Source organism: Podarcis cretensis (assembly GCF_951804945.1).
Source record: "Podarcis cretensis genome assembly, chromosome: 3".
Lineage (NCBI taxonomy): Eukaryota > Metazoa > Chordata > Lepidosauria > Squamata > Lacertidae > Podarcis > Podarcis cretensis.
This window is the reverse complement of record NC_137172.1, coordinates 116,936,925-116,960,296: the sequence shown is the minus strand read 5'-3', so window position 1 is coordinate 116,960,296 and position 23,372 is coordinate 116,936,925. Positions and strand designations below refer to the sequence as shown.

The 23,372-nt window shown below is 45.3% G+C and overlaps 2 protein-coding genes across 5 annotated transcripts in view; one reads left to right on the top strand and one right to left on the bottom strand.

Annotated features, from left to right (window-relative positions):
- Nucleotides 1-2,893, top strand: part of SLC23A1 (solute carrier family 23 member 1) — a 67,157-nt gene extending 64,264 nt beyond the window's left edge. For both annotated transcript variants that reach the window (XM_079969857.1, XM_079969858.1), the window contains exons 13-14: nt 1,083-1,178; nt 2,256-2,893. In XM_079969857.1, coding sequence (XP_079825983.1) covers nt 1,083-1,178; nt 2,256-2,503 — 344 coding nt within the window. In that variant the 3' untranslated portion in view covers nt 2,504-2,893. The remainder of the gene's footprint in view (nt 1-1,082; nt 1,179-2,255) is intronic.
- Nucleotides 2,894-4,589: 1,696 nt separating this feature from the next.
- On the bottom strand, nt 4,590-23,118 carry PAIP2 (poly(A) binding protein interacting protein 2). 3 transcript variants are annotated; one of them, XM_079970204.1, is made up of 4 exons: nt 22,960-23,118; nt 12,533-12,692; nt 8,162-8,341; nt 4,590-4,830 (listed from the first exon to the last, which is right to left on the bottom strand). In XM_079970204.1, exons 2-4 carry the CDS (start codon nt 12,668-12,670, stop codon nt 4,774-4,776), a joined length of 375 nt encoding a protein of 124 aa, XP_079826330.1. In that variant the 5' UTR covers nt 12,671-12,692; nt 22,960-23,118; the 3' UTR covers nt 4,590-4,773. The 3 variants fall into 3 exon arrangements, with proteins under 3 accessions (XP_079826330.1, XP_079826331.1, XP_079826329.1); XM_079970205.1 differs by having other exon boundaries at nt 23,077-23,100; XM_079970203.1 differs by lacking the exon at nt 22,960-23,118 and adding an exon at nt 17,940-18,081.
- Between the last annotated feature and the right edge of the window lie 254 nt (nt 23,119-23,372).

Below are 23,372 nucleotides of genomic sequence, written 5' to 3'. Positions count from 1 at the left end.
AGAACAGGCTTCCTCAACCTTGGCCCTCCAGATGTTTCGAGACTACAGTTCCCATCATCCCTGGCCGCTGGTCCTGCTAGCTAGGGATCATGGGAGTTGTAGGCCAAAAACATCTGGAGGGCCGAGTTTGAGGAAGCCGGACCTAGAAGAATGGAGTGGCGACGTATTATGTACTGATGGAACCAGCTTTACTTTTTCTGTCCTAGCCTGATGGCTAAAAAGAAACGAATGAGGTGTCAAAAGCTAGTCACCAGGCAATGATTTCTCAGTCATCAAGGATGTTTGTGGGCAAAGGGCAGGTCAGAGAGAAAGGAAAGGAAACTGAGTAACGAGATAACTACCGTATTTTTTGCTCCATAAGACTCACTTTTTCCCTCCTAGAAAGTAAGGGGAGATGTGTGTGCGTCTTACGGAGCGAATGCAGGCTGCGCAGCTATCCCAGAAGCCAGAACAGCAAGAGGGATTGCTGTTTTCACTGCGCAGCAATCCCTCTTGCTGTTCTGGCTTCTGAGATTCAGAATATTTTTTTTCTTGTTTTCCTCCTCCAAAAACTAGGTGTGTCTTGTGGTCTGGTGCGTCTTATAGAACGAAAACTACGGTGTGCAGTACACTGCATGTGTGAATGGAGCGATGGGTGGATTGGGTGGGAAAGAGAGGCAGAAAGACTCCATTTCTTTAGATTGCCTAAACCTACCAAACCAAAAACATGTGCTTTCTGGGACTTTTATCTTTGGCTAATGAGGGCAAAGAACTTGGGGTCTGGGTATGTGTTGATGGTGAGGGCAAAGGATGGTAGAAAAGGCCTCTTCCTTCAACTGGTTTGATTGATGTGCCACCTTCGTTTGTAGGAAAATGAGTTAGTATAAGAAAACAGGGTTCTGAACTCCATGGAAAGGCTGAATTGGGGAAGGAGAAAATGACATACAAAAGCATATATACCACCGTTTCAACTGTAAACGGATTGTTTTTAATTAACTAAATTTAACATTTTCATGCTCAATCCATCTGCAGTTTTCAGTTCAAGCTCCAAAAGCAGTTTTGAATTTGTGATACGATAGGCATGTTGTCGATCTTATTTCTAGGTATTGCTGAAGTGGACCAAATATTAACAGTGCTCTTAACCACAGAAATGTTTGTTGGAGGTGGCATTGCATTCATACTGGACAATACCATCCCAGGTACAGCAGTTTCATTTCCTTGCAGTATTTTCAGAGTGTTTGTTGTGGGGGAGGAAGGGAAAGGAGAATGTTAGCTGCTTTGAGACTCCTGTGGGTAGTGATAAAGCAGAATATCAAATCCAAACTCTGTCCAAAACCCAAGGCGAGCATTGCTTGTCAGAGGTCACAATTTTTTTAGCTCTCCTACCCCACTAACGGGACGCAGGTGGCGCTGTGGGTTAAACCACAGAGCCTAGGACTTGCCGATCAGAAGGTTGGCAGTTCAAATCCCCGCAACGGGGTGAGCTCCCGTTGCTCGGTCCTTGCTCCTGCCAACCTAGCAGTTCGAAAGCACGTCGAAGTGCAAGTAGATAAATAGGTAGCGCTCCAGCAGGAAGGTAAACGGCGTTTCCGTGCGCTGCTCTGGTTCACCAGAAGCGACTTAGTCATGCTGGCCACATGACCCGGAAGCTGTACACCGGCTCCCTTGGCCAATAAAGCGAGATGAGCGCCGCAACCTCAGAGTCGGCCACGACTGGACCTAATGGTCAGGGGTCCCTTTACCCTTTACCCCACTAACAGTGGTGGAGTGTGGAAACGTTGACATTGACTCATCGACTGCTGTGGGCTTGAGAGTGCGCACTTGCATATGTGGTGATTGTGGAGTGGTCGGGCACACACATATGTGTCTACACTTAAACGCAGCAAGAATTTCTTTAGTAGAATCCTGATCACACACACTGACCATTTTCTGAATTTGGAGTGTTACGCATTTGCTGGAGGGTTGTTTGTATGAACGATCCATATTGCAGATGGTAAGAATTGTGTGCTTTCTACCAAGTTTGAATTAACCATTTGCAAAATGGGGAGTCTAGCGATTGAACCATTATAAGGGACTGGCCAGAGGCTGCAGTTTCTTTTAACTACTGTCTGTCGCCGTTTGGCCAAGACTGCTGCAGCTGCCATTGAGGAAAAATAGTTTTTAAGTTGAGAAATCTCTGTTTCATCTGCGGTTGTAAACTTGCTTTATTTTGTTAAGAGATTATATGGTTCTCCTCTTTGTTTTGAACACCCCCCCCAATCTATACTCCTTCCCAGGGACTCTAGAGGAACGTGGTTTAGTACAATGGAAGGCTGGGGCACATGCAAACAGCGGCACGTCTGCAAAACTGAAGAGTTACGATTTTCCATTTGGAATGGGTGTGGTTAGAAGGATCCAGTGGTTAAAATATGTGCCAATTTGTCCAGTCTTCATGGGTTTTCACTGCGGAGCAAAGAGGGATTCCAGCACACCAGAACAGACAGCAAACACGGCAGAGATTACAGTCATATGTACAAAAGTTTGAAGAGACTCCCGTAAGGTATGGAAGTTTGGACAATCTCAGATACTAGGGTATTTAAATCATACCCCATGCCTCAAGAAAATCACACCAGCAGAGGACATTTTCCTCTGCCAACGTGTTGAGTTAAAGAGAAAGCAGTTAACATTCAGCCTGGTGAACGGTTTAGCTGTAAATCTGCAAGACACCTTTGTTCATGGGCAGAATTCTGCCCCCCCCCCCTTCAGTTCTGTCTATCCGGTATGTGCTTGGAAGAAAAAGATGTATTGGTGCTATGTTATGTTTTTGGGAGGCCATTAGCAGAATTGTGTGTATCCTCCTGTCGAAATAAGTAAATCCCACAGTCAAAACGATTCAGTCAAGTATAATTGCTTTAAAGGTACTTTGATTTTTACAGCTGGCCTAGTGTTGTGATTCAAATTAAGGAATTTGGGACTTTTTTGGGGCAAGAAATGATGCAACAGGGGGAAGGTATTGTTTGCATACACAAATATGAGGACCGGTTGGATTCCTCAAGGAACCGGTTCTGTTTCCAGTACACTTCTAAGTAAAGTGTTGTGGACACTTAAAAGTAAACAATTATTATAATGACCTTGCTGTAAAAAAATATGCTAGCTAATAACACCACAAACCTTGAACCACATTACTATGAAAGGTATTAAGTCATTATTAAGCATTTTTCTGAAATCCCCTCCACTGAAACCTCCTCACTGTTTCCCAGCTCAGTTTATGATGGCTCTGAAACTGTAATATTAATAATAATAATAATAATAATAATAATAATAATAATAATACCTTTATTGTCAATGTACAATGAAATACAGGGCGTAAGTAGCACTCTCTACAATTTATCTCTGACAGTTAAAAATCGCTGTTACCCTGCATCTGGTAATGTATGGTGCCAAAGACTTAAGATAGCTTTGATTTGCATGTAACCAGGTGCAAGACTACAGTTACTGTCAGTACCTAGGAAGTAAAGAAAGCTAATTCCACAGCAACAGGCTTAAAGTTGTTGGCATTTAGTGAAATTACATGCCAAGGAGTAATCTTAAAAAAGGGCAACATTAATTCAGGCCCATGTCTCCCCTAATTTGCTTCACTTTACAAATAACAGCACACATCCTTTACATTTTTTCCTTATGTCAAGTCTATTACCCTCTCTCTCTCCATCAAGGCCTGCACACAAGAAAAAGATGAACACTCAGGAAATGAAAAACCAAGAAGTCGTTTCTACTATTATTTATTTTTTTAAATATTTTTGAAAAAATATAATTTTTTTACAATATTTTCAACTTAAACACTATTCACACTGAACACGTATGGCAGCTTAAGCTACCCAAATATGAAGTTTAAGAAGCCAAAACTGTTCTAGTTGTATTAAAAAAAAAATTGTGCTGCAGACTACTGTGTAGTGGATGATTAAACAAAGCAAGGGAAAAGCACCACTCAAATCACTAATGCTATAAAGTTTTACAGGTAAAACCAACTCTTTTGACGTTGTAAAATTTTATACAGGCAGTGCCATGTTTCTGGACTTCTGGAAGAAACTGTGACGCACAACCTCGCATCACTTTAAATATAAATGTATTAGTGGGACAAACATTCCAACATGATAACTTGCTGTAATACAATCTTATCTGCCAGTCATTTTTGTCTCTCCTCCACCAGATCTGGTAGCCAAGATAAAGGACTTAGTACAGGTCTGTAAAAGCAGTTCGTGTATAATACATTATCCACGCTCTTCTCAAAAAAGAAGAGCAGGATGTGAAATTTTGCTTCATCATGGGAAGAGTTAGTAGCAGTTCTGAAATAATCCAGCTAATCTGCATAATCAGATAAACCTTGCTTTTATTTTCATGTTAAGGCATTATCAGGTGCATATCGACACCAACTCTTGCTTTAGCTAAAACAGACCACTCTTTGTCACAAATCCTTCTAAAAGTAGAATTCCAAGAGTTTCTCAGAAACTTGGTACATTTCTCAACTTGACTGGTGCTTCCAACCTCACTGTCTCATTCACAAAAGGAGCCTGGGTCCAATTGTAAGTGTTATTATTTTTTTTCTTCTCCATTCCATTAACCTCTGACAGCAGTTGACTTAATAACAGTCTCAGCACTTTTATTAAGCATGCAAGACTAACAAAACTTTGGCAATGCGTAAGTGTAACACAGTGACAAGAAGAGAGAGCGTTTTAACAATTAAATCTTCTAATACTGGCTTCACAGTGTGGAAATTGTGCTACATCCACCAAAAGAGGGCCCAGTCTACTCATATATTTAGTACTTCACCCCAGGAACAAACTCCTTTGCATTTGGATTCAGATTACTCTTGACCTGGAGGGGGAAAAAAAAAAAGACATTATAGATTGAGTTTATGGAGCAAAATGCGTCTATGACGCATTTGCACAAGGTTCAAGTTCTTAACAGCCAAGAGCTGCAAGATGCAATCACAGAAAAATATTCTAAAGAACAAGGTAGTCTTATCATAGAAACAAAAGAAGTTGCCTTATACGGGGGTCAAACTAGTTGATCATATAGCCCAGTACTGTCTGCTCTGAGGGCCAGTGACTCTCCAGTAGTGGTGTCCAAACTTTTTTCAAAGAGGACCAGATTTGATGAAGTGAACACGCATGAGATGAGGGCCAACCAAAGCTGTTAAGCTTTTCTTAGGATTTTACCCCAGGAAATAAACTGCCACAGAGGCTGGGTTAAACCAAACAGCAGGCTGAATTAGACCCCCGAAACAGACTATGGACATGCCTGCTTCTCCAGGATCTCAGGCCAGGAGTCTTTGCCATCATGCACTAATCCTTTTAGCTGGAGATTACAGTGTCTTGTTGGCATCAAGAGACACTGGAGTGTGCCTCCGGGGCTGAAGTCAAACCAGTGTGTTAGCAACACCGACGTGACCGCTTCGTGGTGCAAACCTGGGCAGCGTGTATGGAGGTCCTGGGCTGCTCAAATGACAAGCCTCACTAATGTGGTCCAAAGAAAAGCAGCTTAGCAGCAGGAATTGCAGGAAGGAGGCATACAATGCTCCATCCACTCTGGATTTGTGTCTCGTTTACTCCTCAGCCCTTTCTTCTCCCGAAAACATCCTGCGAGGCAGCTGGAGGTTGAGCACCTGAGTTTTCCTTCTCCTGGATGATCTACCTTTCCAGGTTGTCAAGCTCCATCTGCCCCTCACTTCCCTCTACAGCTCGTGCAGAAACTGCCTTATTGACTGTTGGACTCAATCTTGGTCTCATCCACTCAATCTGCCGGACTCTGTCTTCACATGCAGAGGAAGTCCTGAACTCACCAAGACTGAGTTAGCATGTTCTCTGCTACTGAGCTAAAGCCCCTGGGCACATTCATTCAATTTTTAATGTTTAAGATTAAGAAACTGTTGTAAAAACCATAGAGAAACCTCACTGTTTGTCAAGGACACAGTTATCTGAAAGTTGAATGTAGGGCTTGAAGGATCCTTGGTGTTTACCAATTATTTTTATTGATTTTCCACAGTTTTGAACAAATTGTCACCCAATTAATACAGATCCTTGGATGTTTAGCCCCCTCCATGATATATAAAGAGTATTTAGGAAATTCCCTTCTTAAGAGTACACTGTAATACATTTGGTACAAGCCTATTAGCTTCTACTATGGATCCACAGCCATGTCACAAAAGAAGTCAAAGAGCCTAACTCACAGGCTCACCTAATTAGATAATGGATTAAAACAGAGCAGCCTGGATGTCTTAAGTCACTGTTCCCAATTCTAAACTTAACAGTGAATCCTTAACCATCAACAGCAAAAACATTAATGTGGCAATTTAGATGTTACTTTGTGGTTACTTTTAAGTAGTTCTGGTTTTAACGTAACACACCAGAGTTCCTGAATACTACATTCTTGTTTATTATTGTACCTGAGGCTTCACTATGACTTTTTTTGTCACTGCACTTTTAACACGAGGTTCCTATCAATGAAAGAAATAGCAAAGATTCACATGTTTCTGCAAGTTTATCCGTCCAAAAACAACTGCTTTGATAACTTCTGCTGAATTTGTGTGCAGAGTATGTACTAAGGTAGGAAACTCCCAAATTGTGAGCCAGCTCACACAAATGTGCTTTATTAAGTAAGAACTCTGGTGAGGTTGTCAAAATTACCTGCCTCTCAGAGAAGGTTGATAGGCAAGGGGGAAAAAATATACAGGGCAGCAATTCACACAAATATTGCAGGTGAGCTCCCCCTGTGGGAAGGCAATTTTTCAGTCTAGGCTTTGTGGTTCATGGGCACACAAGAAGGAAACTTCAATGGAACTGCTCAGGCAGATATTTTTAGGTGCCCACAAGTAGTTGAACTTTGGTCCCAATGAAATCAATGGTGCCAAAATGCAACTAACTTTGGGTCTACTCCAATATTCAGCCAATTTCCCTCATTTGAGTCATTATCTAGGCTCAAGGTGTTTTTGGAACAGACTTGGAAAGTGCGAGGAAAGGAAAATACGTTACATTGGCTAGTTCTATGCTTTTAGTCTACTAAAATTGGAGGCACACTTCGTTCATCGATCCCAAAGGATTGCCTTTTTAAATTCAGAAGATTGCACCGAGCCTCCCAGCATTTGGGATATGTGTTATTACAATTTGCACGCTACCAACGGACTTGATCGTATGGCAGGTGCTAGACAGACATGGAGGCCACCTCCAGCTTCAGCCACCAGACATGCAAGCCACATTGTCACAGAATCCAAAAGCCAAAATGAGAGCTGCTCCATAGGTCTACAAGCACACTTTCCCTCTCTTAACCACCTAGCCCTGCCCGCGGACTGTCTCGCCAGAGTGGTGCATGCTCTGGTTATCTCCCGCTTGGACTACTGCAATGCGCTCTATGTGGGGCTACCTTTGAAGGTGACTCGGAAACTACAACTAATCCAGAATGCGGCAGCTAGATTGGTGACTGGGGGAGGCCGCCGAGACCACATAACACCGGTCTTGAAAGACCTACATTGGCTCCCAGTACGTTTCCGAGCACAATTCAAAGTGCTGGTGTTGACCTTTAAAGCCCTAAACGGCCTCGGCCCAGTATACCTGAAGGAGCGTCTCCACCCCCATCGTTCTGCCCGGACACTGAGGTCCAGTGCCGAGGGCCTTCTGGCGGTTCCCTCACTGCGAGAAGCCAAGCTACAGGGAACCAGGCAGAGGGCCTTCTCGGTAGTGGCGCCTGCCCTGTGGAACGCCCTCCCATCAGATGTCAAAGCGATAAATAACTACCTGACATTCAGAAGACATCTTAAGGCAGCCCTGTTCAGGGAAGTTTTTAATCTGTGATATTTTAGTGTATTTTTGGTTTTTATGGAAGCTGCCCAGAGTGGCTGGGGAAACCCAGCCAGATGGGCGGGGTACAAATAATAAATTATTATTATTATTATTATAGCCCCAGACTATTTCTCCTAGACTCTTAACTCTCAAACATGCTTTCCTTATTTCTCTCCATTCTTTCCACTGCAAAGACATTAAGCGGGAGGGAGAGGGGAGAAGGAGAACAAGACAGAAGAGGAGGTTCTGTTATGGAGTGGCTTGATTTCCTTCATTTACTTTTTTTAGCTCCTCTTTGAAATAAATACCTGACAAGGATTGTAGGCAGTCTTGGTACAAATAAACTCAGTGTTGAAAACCTTAGCACTTACCACCAGATCTTCCAGCGACGAACTGTCACTGATAACAAGATCATTGAGCTGGTCCTGAATTTGATCCATCGTTTGCGGGAGATCTCTGGCTGGAATAAACCACTCATGTTCTTCCTCCTCTTCCAGCATTTCTTGGAAGCAACGTTCTATAAATTCTTCTTCCCACAACTCCTCTTCGATCTGTATTTAAAACATAGGAGAGAAACTTTACCATAACCGCAGCCACCAATCTTAAGGCTTCTTCACAGAGGTCACGCACAGAAAATGCTACAGCACTGCTCAACCAACTACAGTGGTGCCCCGCAGGACGAATGCCTCGCAAGATGGACAACCCGCTAGACGAAAGGGTTTTCCGTTTCGGAGGTGCTTCGCAAAACAAATTTCCTATGGGCTTGCTTTGCAAGACGAAAATGTCTTGCGAGTTCCTGCGGGTTCCCCCCCCCTTCTAAGCCGCTAATCCGCTTATCAGCTGATCCGCTAATCCGCTTAACAGCTGATCCGCTAAGCCGCTTATCAGCTGATCCGCTAAGCCGCTTATCAGCTGATCCGCTAAGCCCCTAAACCGCTAATAGCGCTAATCCGCTAATGGGCTTGCTTTGCAAGACGAAAAAACCGCAAGACGAAGAGACTCGCGGAACGGATTCTTTTCATCTTGCGAGGCACCACTGTACTTCACAGTATTTTCATCATGGAAAATAAAGGTTTTTGGGGTTTGTTTGTTTTTAAATTCAGCTGGTTCTAGCAAGAGTCATATTTTCCAGCAAGGAGCCTTAACGTGGCAAGTTTGTGCAATAATTTAGTTGCACAATAGTTTATTTCCTTTAGTTCCCATCCCACATGAGCTGACAACACATCCTATGTAAAACGAGGCAGGCTAACTTTAATGACAGCTACTAAGAGCATGGGAAGTAAGACCCAAATGAAAAATGGCTGGGGGGGCGGGGGGAGTCTGAGAGGCCATCAGAACACACTTCACTTCTTTCCTAACACTAATATGAGTTTGTTTGAAATTGCCTTTTCACTTTACTTCTCATTCTTGTAATATAGCAACGCACAGCATTTAACCCGATATTATTATTAATTTATTATTTATACCCCGCCCGTCTGTCTGGATTTCCTAGCCTTTCTGGGCGGCTTCCAACAGAACACTAAAATACAATAACCTATTAAACATTAAAAGCTTCCTTAAACAGGGCTTCCTTCAGATGTCTTCTAAAAGTTTGGTAGTTATTTTTCTCTTTGACATCTGGTGGGAGGGTGTTCCACAGGGCGGGTGCCACTACCGAGAAGGCCCTCTGCCTGGTTTCCTGTAACTTGGCTTCTCGCAGCGAGGGAACTGCCAGAAGGCCCTCGGCGCTGGACCTCTGTGTCCGGGCAGAACGATGGAGGTGGAGACGCTCCTTCAGGTCTACGGGGCCGAGGCTGTTTAGGGCTTTAAAGGTCAGCACCAACACTTTCAATTGTGCTCGGAAACGTACTGGGAGCCAGTGTAGGTCTTTCAAGACCAGTGTTATATGGTCTCGGCAGCTGCTCCCAGTCACCAATCTAACTGCCGCATTCTGGATTAGTTGTAGTTTCTGGGTCACCTTCAAAGGTAGCCCCACATAGATAATCACTGATACTATTTGACAGTGGAATAAGAGGGTTAGAAATGGCTAGTAAGTTAAAAATTACACATGACAAGGAAGTCTTCAATCTCAGAAGGCCTTGCTAACTTGTGTACCGTATTTTTCGCTCCATAGGGTGCACCTGACCATAAGGCGCACCTTGTTTTTAGAGGAGGAAAACATGAAAAAAAATATTCTGAATCAAATGTTGTACTAAACTATTTAAATCAGCAAAGCGGGTGGCTCCTGTCCGCTTTGCTGCTTTAAAGCGAGCCTCAGAGGAGGGAAGGAAGGGGAACCATGGCTTATCTAAGTCCAGTTAATAATGCTGAGCCTGATTTTATATGCATCTCAAAGCCCTTGACATATATACATTATAATGACAAGCCGAGATAGGCCTCCTGCATAGGAGGAGGGGAGGAGAAGAGAGGGAGCCATCATAGCTCAAATGGAGAAGATCCCAAGTTCAGTCCTTGAAAGCTTCTCCAGGTAGGACTGAAGGTGTGTCTCCTGAAACCCAGGTGAGCCTCTGCCCATCAGTGAAGACAAAACTGAGCTAAATGGGCTCAGGGGTCCTGACGTGGGACAGGGAAGGTCCCTCTGTTCCTGTTTAAATTAGCCCTTTCTTCAGAACCATGGGGACTACAATCTTCGTTTGTTTTTAAAGGGAACAGCTGTAACCTCAGTGGCTTTGCATGCAGAACACCACACGTTCAATCCCCAGCCTCTCCAGGCCTGAAACTCTGGCAAACTGCTACCAGTCAGTGTTGACATTACTAAGCTAGATGGAGTAGTGGATCCGACTCCTTATAAGGCAGCTTCCTAGGTTCCCATTAATGCTTCAGATCAGGGTGTGAGGCTTGCTGTCACGTTTAGTGTGGCGAGGGTGGTTCTTTGCACATCTGGAAGATGACTGTGTCACCTCCCACCACCCTCTTGAAGGTGCTTTTACAGCTCAGGGAAAAGGGCAGGCAGCCACAGCATGTGTAGACTGTGGCATCCTGAATTAAGGGAGGGATTCCCCTTGCAGCCAAAGGGTTGTTTGAGGCCACCACGAAAGAGCTGAACTTAAGCTTGAAACCAGGACTTGCTCTTTCACCATGCTGCTCCTCCAGTTGCCAATGCCATCCATGTAACCTTGTGTGAACATCAAGTGTGGGTTGTGTCCAGGAACCTGGGAGGATTCTTTCACATGTATGCATGTTTTCGTTTTTAAATAAACAGCCCATGCAGGTTTCCAGCTCTTATGGCCATGCCTGGCTGTCTCAGTGGAAATCTGGGGAGGCTGAGGTGGACTTTCCAGTGGTCAAAGTCTTCCTGCCCAGCATCTATTTCCTGCCCTCTTTCCCCCACTGAACCCCCAAACCCTGCTTCAAAGCAAGCCATGGAGGGGATTCCTTCCGCTTTGAAGCAGGAAAGTGGGAGAGGAGCTGCTTACGCAAGTGTAAGCTGCTCCCCTCCCACTTTCCTGCTTCAAAGGGAGCCTGGCAGGAGGGAATCCGGCAGGAGGGAATCCACTGCAGCCTCGAGCAGCGAGAAGGATCCATGGGTCCCCTCCTTCCCTCCTCTGTGGTTGCTTTGAAGCAGGAAAGTGGGAGAGGAGCAGCTTACACGGGTGTAAGCTGCTCCCCTCCCACTTTCCTGCTTCAATGCAGCCTCGAGCAGTGAGGATCCATGGGTCCCCTTGCTTCCCTCCTCCGTGGTTGCTTTGAAGCAGGAAAGTGGGAGAGAAGCTGCTTACACGGGAGTAAGCTGCTCCCCTCCCACTTTCCTGCTTCAAAGGGAGCCCGGGAGGAGGGAATCTGCTGCAGCCTCGAGCAGCAAGAAGGATCCATGAGTCCCCTCCTTCCCTCCTCCGTGGTTGCTTTGAAGCAGGAAATTGGGAGAGGAGCTGCTTACACGGGTGTAAGCGGCTTCCCTCCCACTTTGCTGCTTCAAAGCGAGCCACGGAGGAGGGAGGACCAACGGAATCCCCTTCCCTCCCTCCTCCCCGGCTCAGCTCAGCAGCCGCGGCTCTTGCTGGGTTTACGATGAGCCGGAAGGAGGGACAGACGGCAGTCCCTCCTCCCGCCTCCCTGTAAACAAAGCCAGAGCCGCAGACACACTCTATGCAGATCTTGTTTTAAAGGCAGAGCTGCGCAGAGCTTGTCGGCAGCAGCGGCTCTTGCTGGCTTCGCTCCATAAGACGCACAGACATTTCCCCTTACTTTTTAAGGGGGAAAAAGTGCGTCCAATGGTGCGAAAAATACGGTATTTATTTAGCATTCACGGGCAAAACTAGGCTTTATTTCATCTGGGTCAAAGACTCCTTTTGCCTCCACCATGTGCATTTGTGTACACACACACACACACACACACACACACACACACACACACACAGCCTGGGAGCCTCAATGGCACTCTTCTGGAAAATTCACCTGGTGCAAAAAAACTGGCTAGCCCCCCCCCCCAATAGCTACAGCACTGAGCATTCCTCTATATTTAAGTATCCAATTTAAGCAGAGAGCAGAGATTAAGCAACTGGAGTAACAAGCTGTGTTTCAGAATGAGAGACAAGACTATCAAGGAAAGAACATGAAGGAAATATAGGCAAATGAGATACATGTTGAGAGAACAAAAATTCTTTGCAAAGGCTATATCTGCAGAAAAGAGGCAAGAGTCCTTCTGAAATTTCCAATAAAATATGATACCAAATAACACCCCCCAAAAAAAACACACTTCTTCTTTACACATATGGAAGGGGTCACATTATCTGCTCACCCACCTGTCTGTTGAACTCCTCCTCGTTTTCCATCCACATATACTCAGCAAATGGATTATCATCTTCATGAGAGTGACCATTCATGATCACATCTTCATTGATAATGCTTGGACTAGTACTCCTGCGACTTGGGTCTTTCATGGTTGTGCCTTTGAGCTTAAGCCTAAAAAGGGGGGAAAAAACACCATGGTCTTTAAGACGCTCAGTCCAATCCATAATGGCACTTACTTGAAAGTTCCCTGTTGATTTCAGTGAAACATGATCCAGTGTCTGCAATGCTGGAAGAGACACAGTTTGGGAAGACTTGTTCCTGCATTTTCCTCCTCAAGCAGTGGAGATGGAATATCTATGGACAAGTATCTAACACTTTATGTGACTATGCATGTATCAAAATTCTCCTATTGGCCCTTTTAGGGTGGAAACAAACACAAAGATTAAAACCTGTATTTTACACGGACTGTGAAAAATAATGCAATTATGGTCCAAGTTTGACAATATGCAAGGCAAAACTGACTTGTTTGGCAATCTGAGAAATAGTGGAGAGCAGTTCTGATAATTTCTGGCAGAAAGATTAACGGATAGCAAAGGGTCCTTCATCTTTCTCAAAGCCTTCCCTGCAAGGTTGTATTTTGTCATCTCTACACACTCCTCTCTCCCTCTCTCTCTCTCTCTGTGTGTGTGTCCAATAGTCAATATTCAATCAGGTTTGAACAAGATGCTATCTAAGTACCCTTTGGATGCTAGGAAGCTGACTGGTAATTGAAATATAAGAGCAAGGCAATAATATCTAGCATATTTTCTGACTCGGGGAGGGATGAGAAGATGCAGACAACTTTAATTGGTGGTGTTTAGCCTTGCCAGTCTCCGCTTTGTAGTAGATGCAGATTACAATGTTAAGCTAATGTATCTTTCATCAGCTCCCATATTGAAAGATGTCTCAAATCCTTTCCATCTAATGAATACCTTGCTGTCTTCATTCACATGTTGGAACCCTGAGGTGAAACAGCTCTTTATGGGGTTTCCCTTGAGAATTATATTCAGAAGTTTAATTTGGTGCAAAACATGATAGGACTTGATCTCTCAACAGTGTTACATTCATGGCTGTGGGGTGCTAGAAATGTTTGAACCTGAGATTTTCTGATGTTCCAAGTTGAATGTTTTACCTTTATTTACTAAGCAAAACTAAACAGCTGTGCCATGTTAAGTTTTCACACGCTGCACAACACTCAAACCAACAGCCAGAAAAAAAAACCCTGAATATATGACTGGCAAAAAGATTCACTTAAGTGTACTTAAAAGTGGCTTTGCCTCAAATGCAAAGCATTACTGGGGGGTGGGGGGAAAATAAAATAGTGCAAATATTTAAATATGTGTAAAATCAGTAGCACACACCCCCTTCCACCATTTAAATTTGAAGGAAAAATTAAGGCACTGGGCATTTTTAGCACACTAATTTTAGTATGCCTAAAGCATTGTGTGTATGGGATGCCACTCTTGTCCACTTGCTCGTCCCCAGTCTTTCTGTTGTTGCACTAAGTCATGTTTTGGCTTAGCATGTCATCCAAACCCAGGCTAATGCTTTAGCTCCTTCCTGACAAACCGTGAGCTCTAACCAAGGTTTGTCATATGGTTGATGGGCTGTGGTTTGTCCAGGAGTGCTAAACCATGATCTCATGAACAGGAAGCAGCAAAGCTACTGCAATCTCTTCTCCCAGAGACGACGCACTTCTGAGAAGTCATGGTTTGATGCAGCATAACATACAAACCTGGCCAAAGTCTGTAAAACCACTTTCACTGTGTATTAGTTCCAGTTGAGATGGAGATAAATCTTACTTAGTACTGGTAGGAGCACCATTCTCTTTTGCTAAAGAATGGTTCTACCTGCAAAAACTTGGCAGGCAACTTAATTGCACTTTGTCGTTCTCACTACGACCGATGCAACTTTGAAAGCTGGTCAGTTTGGGAGGGGGGTACTGTTTCTTGTTATGTTACCAAGTTAAGATATAAAATATATTTAAATATTTTTTAACATAGTTAAAAATAGTCTAAGGTAATGGGACCCCTGACCATTAGGTCCAGTCGTGGCCGACTCTGGGGTTGCGGCGCTCATCTCGCTTTATTGGCCGAGGGAGCCGGCGTGCAGCTTCCGGGTCATGTGGCCAGCATGACTAAGCCGCTTCTGGCAAAACAGAGCAGCGCACGGAAATGCCGTTTACCTTCCCGCTAGAGCGGTACCTATTTATCTACTTGCACTTTGAGGTGCTTTCGAACTGCTAGGTTGGCAGGAGCAGGGACTGAGCAACGGGAGCTCACCCCGTCATGGGGATTCGAACCGCCGACCTTCTGATCAGCAAGTCCTAGGCTCTGTGGTCACACACCAATATTCCACTAATGTGCCCTGGAATGTCACTATTTTCTGCACCCAAAGCAAGATGCCTGGGCTTTGAACCACAAAAGCCCTCAACCGTGTGGACCTAACAAATCTCAGATGTATATTTGTTCCTTTACTCCTTCTTTAACATCAATGTGTGCCTTCTTGGCTGGACCATCATGTAACTAGATTGATCAATAAGGGGCAGGCAAGAGGGATATTCAGTGTGGTTATCATAGTTGATGAATGTCCTTCACCCTAGCAGTCTATCAAATTCTGACTCTGAACACCTTCTCAAAGCATTGCAAGGCTTTCCTGTTTGGGATGGCTTCAAGGGCTAGTAAGCAGCAGTATTAGAAACAGAAATACAAAAGCTAGGAGCTAAATGGCACCTTAAACCTAGGTTATGGGTGTCTCCACCCCCATCATTCTGCCCGGACGCTGAGGTCCAGCGCCGAGGGCCTTCTGGCGGTTCCCTCATTGCGAGAAGCAAAGCTACAGGGAACCAGGCAGAGGGCCTTCTCGGTAGTGGCGCCCGCCCTGTGGAACGCCCTTCCAGCAGATGTCAAAGCGATAAACAACTACCTGACATTCAGAAGACATCTTAAGGCAGCCCTGTTCAGGGAAGTTTTTAACGTGTGATATTTTACTGTATTTTTGGTTTCTATGGAAGCCGCCCAGAGTGGCTGGGGAGGCCCAGCCAGATGGGCGGGGTATAAATAATAGATTACTATTATTATTATTATTATTATTATTATTATTATTATTGGTGTAACAATGGAATGTCTAGGCACACTTTTTATAACAAGATGATGAAGCTGGAAATGAACGAACTGCAGCTAAAATCTTGTGTTCACATTTCACATGGTCTAGTCCTCATCTGAAGACTGCAAAAAACATATCCGTGCTTCCCCTGCCCGCCACCCTAATATTCTTAAGAGGGTCCCTTCTACAGTCTTCAGAGTGGCTGGAAGTGGGGAGGCAGAAAAAGGTCCTCCTTTCCTTCCACTCTGCAGAAAAGCCCAGGATTCTCCCTAAACCCCCTTTCCTTCACATAAATATATATATTTGGCACCACAATTAACACATATTAAAGGTCTATACCAGCATTTCCCAACCTTGGGCCTCCAGCTGTTTTTGGACTACAACTCCCATCATCCTTAGCTAGCAAGACCAGTGGTCAAGGATGATGGGAATTGTAGTCCAAAAGCAGCTGGAAGCCCAAGGTTGGGAAACACTGGTCTATACAACTGATGGCAGAGATACCCATCTTGAGTATCCAGTCCTTCAATGATCCCACTCCAAAATTTGTTTTGGTTTTAAGCAATACTGTGAGAGTCCGAGGTAGATAACACTTTAACATACACCACTTAAACCACCATAACTAACTGGCTAGTATATTACAAATTAAAAGCACATCATACATTAAAAGTACATTAACAAGGCAACTAAAGCCTAAACAAAACATGTTGGGTTTAAAAAATATATATAAAGTTTTCAGGTCCCCTATCCATGCACATTCTACTTGGGAGGAAGCCCCATTCAACTTGGTTGACATTTACTTCTGTGTAACAGTGGCAATTTTAATCTGAAATCTTAGGCCAGGGGTTGGCAACGTTTTTGTGGCTTGGGCTGGTTCACGGTCCCACAGACGCAGCGGTGGGCCGGTGTGGGTGTGGGTGCACAAGCGCAATTTCTGGCGCTCCTTCCGGTGCGGAGGAGGTGTGCGCAGCTTCTCAGTGGCTGCAGGAGCTTCCTGCAGCCAATGGGAAACTGCCCAGCCTTGCAGAAGGCGGTCCCTGCTCTGCTCCGCGCCAGTTTAGTGTGGTGCACAGGAGCAGATCAAGTGGGTGGCGGGGGTCCATGGGCTGGTTAAACGACCCCCATGGCCCACTTGTGGCCCATGGGCCTTAGGTTGCTGACCCATCTTAGGCACAGTACTGTGCCCAGAGCTCAGAAACTGCTTGCACTTATGAAATTCCCTGTCGCAAAACGCACCTAGAACAATGGGAGTCTAGAACGCTGGTAAGCAGGCCTGGGATTCCTATATATTTTTTTTCTCTGTCTATCCCTCTTTTGTATTATTTCCAGCCTTAACACACTGGAAGCGACTGAAATGTTTTTCAACCACCACTCAGAACACAGGGAGGACTAAGTTCTTATTGGAAACACCCATTGTATATTGTTCTGCCAATCTAGTAAGGAAAGTCCACTTGTTGAAGCGATGAATTCTGCATTTAAAAATAAACCACTATTTAATATAGGGAATCTAACAATCTCTGATGGGTACAAGTTCTCCATCCCTGATTTAACAGACGTTTGGCCATCTGATAACGGAACAGCTCTTTCTGTACACTGAAGGCTTTTTGATGCTGACTTCCTCTGTCTGACAATCCTTCCATCCAAAGTCCCAACCATCATATTAAAGGGGGAGCTGGCAAAAGTGCTCCCCCCCACTCATCTCCCACCAGCATGCGCATCTTCTGAGCAGAGCACTGTAACAAGGGAAGCTCATGCTAGAGGATGGGCATGGAGTCAAAGTTACTTAAGTACCAACACTGCGAGAAATACCAGTTATTTTTCTTTCTCTTTTGAGAAGCATGGTCAGGTTTCAAGGTTAGCTCTGCAATACTTAGTTAAGCATTTATTGTCGGACTATACATCATAATAAAGCCCCATAGTATTTGGAGGGTTTATTACACATTTCAGAGACTACTTATTAATAGCAAAACTGCTGTAATTATTGTCACTTGCAATTTAAAAGTCTTCTTTACTATAAGTACCATATCTGCTGACTATGTAAACAAGAACACGTTATATTGATGCAACCTTCTGCTACTGCTACAGATTCAAAGATAGGGCCAGAACACTTAAAAGGTTAGTTTTTAAAATGTATCTTGCAAGATATTCTAGGCTCTGCTTAAAACATCTCTGATTATTACATTCAAACAAAAAATAATTATTGTTCTGTGTCCACTTTTGATTTCAAAATGTACACCATTTCTATTATTTAGCTTGGGAAACTAGACTGCAAGTCACCTTAGAAATGTCATCATGTTCCTCTCTCCATTTGCAACAATCAAGGGGAGCTGTGTTTAAGTACAGACTTCCCTCTGGCAGCTCTATGTCTCTTCCTACTAAATCCTGCAATTCATAGGATCCTGATGTCAAATGAGATTGTGACGTCACAAACCTCACCTGAGAGAGATGATGTATGTGGGCAAATACCAAACAGTTATATAACTCAGCTCTAAAAGAACCAGTTCTCCATCTACCCTGTGATATTATGTACTGAAACCAATGATATATAATTTGATTCATGGATAAGATAGCTGCAAGGGTAGGCAAGGTCAGTGTATCTTTAATGTTTATTATAATTTTATTCATGTCTTCTGCAGAAGAGTTCAGATCAGCTTCCATGTGGCTCTCAGGCACTGCTGATGACCAGGTATGGTTGACTTTAGTAGTGAAACTGCATCAAATGTCTTATTTAAATATGCAGAAGACACAACTTTTAGTAGGTATAGCTTTTCTCACACCTGCCCAACCTCTCTCTTCCCCATACGGGAGAGTGTCTTCATTGTATATGGAAATTCTAGATCACTGGCTTCCAAACTGTGCTCAGAGGAATCTTGAGGTTCCTCAGAAACTTACCAGAGGTTTCTGATCAGTAATTGTCAACAAGCTTCACTGAAAAGCAAGCTTGTCCACCATTTCTGAATCTTCTACAAAGCACAATGAAGAGGAATATGGGATGTATTATAGAACAGCATCCTGACTTAACACAGGGCAGGAGGCTGTCCCTGTGTACATTAAGTTTCGAAGTTCGTACCAACAATCCTCCACAATGCTCTGGGGTTCCATGGCAGTTTTGTGGGAGTTCCTCATCTGACGAGATAATGTGGAAAAAGTGTTTCTTGGAAACAAATAGTTTGGAAATATGGCCCTAGATAAAAATGCAATTTAGAGTAAGATTTTTTTAATATATATAAAAACTAATTTGCCTCTTCAAACAGTGAAATATTCTGTATAGAATGAGGGAAAAATAAATGGCTACTGAATTTTGAATCTTCAGCCCAAGTATCAACACACTGTTTTGCAAGCCTGAATGGTACACAAACTATTTCTACCAAAAGAACACACACACACAGACACAAAACAAAAACAAAACAAAAACAAAACACATTTCTGAAAAAGCCAGGATATAGCAATCTGTTTAAAAGGGCATTAGGAACAGTGACAGTCTGCAACATCAGAAAAACTAAGTACAGTGGTGCCCCACAAGACGAACGCCTCGCAAGATGGAAAACCCGCTAGACGAAAGGGTTTTCCGTTTTGGAGGCGCTTCGCAAAATGAATTTCCCTATGGGCTTGCTCCGCAAGACGAAAATGTCTTGCGAGTTCCTGTGGGTTCCCCCCCTTTTCCTAAGCCGCTAATCCGCTTATCAGCTGATCCGCCGCTTAACAGCTGATCGCTAAAAGCCGCTAAACCGCTAATAGCGCTAATCCGCTAAGCTGTCAATGGGCTTGCTTTGCAAGACGAAAAAACCGCTATACGAAGAGCCTCACGGAACGGATTAATTTCGTCTTGCGAGGCACCACTGTAAAGGATTGTTGTGGCCTGTCTTTCCTCCCACTGTCCTCTCTAAAGGTAATATGTGGGTAAGAAATATGATGCCTATACCTGCCAGCTTAACTGTACCTTTCTGGATTTTTGTTTTTCTCTCAGTTAACAAAGAATAAATGTTACTGAGCGAAACTCATCCGATTTACTAATTTTGCTTCAAACACGAAGACGTTAGAGATGGTGCCTAGCAGAATAACCAAAGCACACTATGTCATCCCATCCCATCTTACTTCAGTATCTGATTAGAGAATTCAGAGAGAAAATGAGGCAGAGGAACAGTGGCCAGCAGTCTATTTCTAGGAATCCCAGCAAGAAAGGCATCAAAACAGCAGCCCTCTTCTACTGTTTGTCACCATGCAACCAGGATGCAGATGCATGCAGTATGCAGGTTGAGGCTCCTTTTAGTTATCATGGCAAAAATCTGCAGGCAGACAAATTCATGGAGGAGAATAGGTGTTTAAAGTATCTGACTAGGAGTGGGAAGATCCAGGTTCATATCTCCACTTGGCCATGAAACCCACTGGGTGGCATTTGGTCAATCACAACCTCTCCTACTCTCAGTGTTGTTGAGAGAAGGAAAATGAATAGGAAAGCCACGTACACCATCCTGAGGCCTTTAGAGGAAAGACAGGATGTAAGTTTATTAAATATACATCCCCTGAACCCTGTGCTCATCACCGTAACTTGCTGCATCAAATGTTATTTTTATTTGCTTAGCAGATGTAGATCCCATCTTTCTTCCAGTACGGAACCCAAGTGGTACAAATGCACTAACATGCCCTGGCCTGCTCATCTTCAGAATGGTGGCAGCTGCCTATGCCCACATTATAACCTGCATATGAAGTTAAATGTGTGTGCCGTGTGACAGCAGTGCTGCCTTCCACCTCTCATGAATCTAATTATCAGCTTCACTTATTGCCACTGTATTCTGCTCTGGTCAGACCTCACCTGGAGTACTGTGTCCAGTTCTGGGCACCACAGTTCAAGAAGGACACTGACAAACTGGAACGTGTCCAGAGGAGGGCAACCAAAATGGTCAAAGGCCTGGAAACGATGCCTTATGAGGAACAGCTAAGGGAGCTGGGCATGTTTAGCCTGGAGAAGAGGAGGTTAAGGGGTGATATGATAGCCATGTTCAAATATATAAAAGGATGTCACATAGAGGAGGGAGAAAGGTTGTTTTCTGCTGCTCCAGAGAAGCGGACACGGAGCAATGGATCCAAACTACAAGAAAGAAGATTCCACCTAAACATTAGGAAGAACTTCCTGACAGTAAGAGCTGTTCGACAGTGGAATTTGCTGCCAAGGAGTGTGGTGGAGTCTCCTTCTTTGGAGGTCTTTAAGCAGAGGCTTGACAACCATATGTCAGGAGTGCTCTGATGGTGTTTCCTGCTTGGCAGGGGGTTGGACTCGACGGCCCTTGTGGTCTCTTCCAACTCTATGATTCTATGATTCTATGAGCCCCATTTGTGTCAATAGGTAAAGGTAAAGGGACCCCTGACCATTAGTCCAGTCGCAAACGACTCTGGGGTTGCGGCGCTCATGTCGCTTTATTGGCCAAGGAAGCCGGTGTACAGCTTCCGGGTCATGTGGCCAGCATAACTAAGCCGCTTCTGGCGAACCAGAGCAGCGCACGGAAACATTGTTTACCTTTCCGCCAGAGCGGTACCTATTTATCTACTTGTACTTTGACATGTTTTCGAACTGCTAGGTTGGCAGGAGCAGGGACCGAGCAACAGGAGCTCACCCCGTTGTGGGGATTCGAACCACCGACCTTCCGATCGGCAAGCCCTAGGCCCTGTGGTTTAACCCACACCACTACCCGTATCCCTATTTGTGTCAATACATCTCTTCAAATAATACAGACACTTTGATGGAGCCCATGCAGTGTTTCTCAAACTAGGGTTCTCAATTGTTGTTGTACGACAACTCCCTGCTAGCTAGGGGACAAGGGGAGTTGTCGTCCAACAACACCCGGGGACCCAAGATGTTTGAGAAACGCTGGGCTAGGGCCCAGGAGTTCAAACTCCCTGTGAAAGCCAGAGCTACCTCACAGGCTTGTTGATAAAAGCGGGAATGGTGAGAACCTGAGCTCCTTGGATGGAAAGGAGGGTTGTAAACATGGTAAAGGTAAAGGGACCCCTGACCATTACGTCCAGCAGTGGCCAACTCTGGGGTTACGGTGCTCATCTCGCTTTATTGGCCAAGGGAGCCGGTGTACATCTTCCAGGTCATGTGACCAGCATGACTAAGCCGGTTCTGGCAAACCAGAGCAGCGCACGGAAATGCCGTTTACCTTCCCACCAGAGTGGTACTTATTTATCTACTTGCACTTTGACGTGCTTTCGAACTGCTAGGTTGGCAGGAGCAGGGACTGAGCAACAGCAGCTCACCCCGTCATGGGGATTCAAACTGCCGACCTTCCGATCGGCAAGCCCTAGGCTCTGTGGTTTAACCCACAGCGCCACCCACGTTCCTTACTTCCTTACCTGGAAGTAAGTTGTTCGGTCCTTGGTCCTGGTTGGCAGGACCAAGGACCGAACAACGGGAGCTCACCCCGTCGCGGGGATTCGAACCGCCGACCTGCTGATCGGCAAGTCCTAGGCTCTGTGGTTTAACCCACAGTGCCAACTGAGTGCCTTAAAACATGGTAAACAAACAAATATATACAACAGTCCTCTATATTGTGTTCCCGACCACCACTGCTGCTTTCCTTTCTGCATAGGAAAACAACAAGACAGAGCACGACACTCTTAATCTCAGGGTCACTCTTAATCTCAGGGTCGTTGGTTCGAGCCCCACGTTGGGCCAAAGATGCCTGCATGGCAGAGGGTTGGACTGGATGACCCCTAGGGTCCCTATATGAACGAAAAGCCCCCCTCCCCCCCAAAAAAAACCCCCACTTCAGTCCTCCCTTGCCTTGGTCAAGATGCTAAGCCAAAGCAAAGAGCACAAGGCAAAGCAAGGCTGGAGGAGCAGGTCTCTAACTAGGCCTTCGCTTAAGCCCCGCCCCTCATCGCTTAAGCCCCGCCCCTACCCTCTTTGTTCGCCGCCTGAAGAGCGCGCAGGCCCCGCCCCCTGAGAGAGGGAGGCGGAGGGGGGGGCGAAGCGTTCGAAGTCCACTTAGACGCGGAAAGCCGTGGCACGTATCCCATCATGCACCACGCCCCTAACAGACAGGTAGGCTGCCCCGGGTACCCGGATGAAGGGGGGGGGAACACACACCCTCCAACCCGCCAACAGGCGCCATTAGGCCGCTCTCCGACCACCCCCCCCCTCGCTTCTCCTTCTATCGCCTCAGAGGGATTCGTCGTCGTCCTGCCCCCCCCGAAAGGTTTTCCCTCACGCGGGGTGTGGGCGGCAAAGGGAGACCGACGTCCGTGGCGCCGCCTCAGAGCGCTAGGCCCCGGCCCCCTTCCGCTGCAGCCGCACCTTTCGAAGAAGTGGGTCAGCCGCTCCTCGCCGCTCTCTGCTCGGCTGCCTCGCTTCTCCTTCGCCGCCCCCTTCCCTTCGGAAACACAACAACCGCCCCCCCCTTCCCTCTCCAACCTATCTCTCCGCAGGCCGGATGTGAGGTCACTTCCGCCGTCTTGCGGCCGTCTCTATGGTCTCCGCTCGGCGACCGACCGAGACGGGCTTCCGGTCTGAAAATATATGCAGGGCGCAGTCACCACAGAGCTACGAAATAGGGGAAAGGCTCTCTAGGGTGTGCCGGAAGTCGTGCCGCGGCGGGACTCTCTTATTATTTTTCCTACCTCTATGGTCGCTATTTTTCCAAGAGGGAGGAAAAAAGACGCTGTGAATATAAGGGAAATATAGGAAGGTGTGCAGCTGCTGAAAAATAA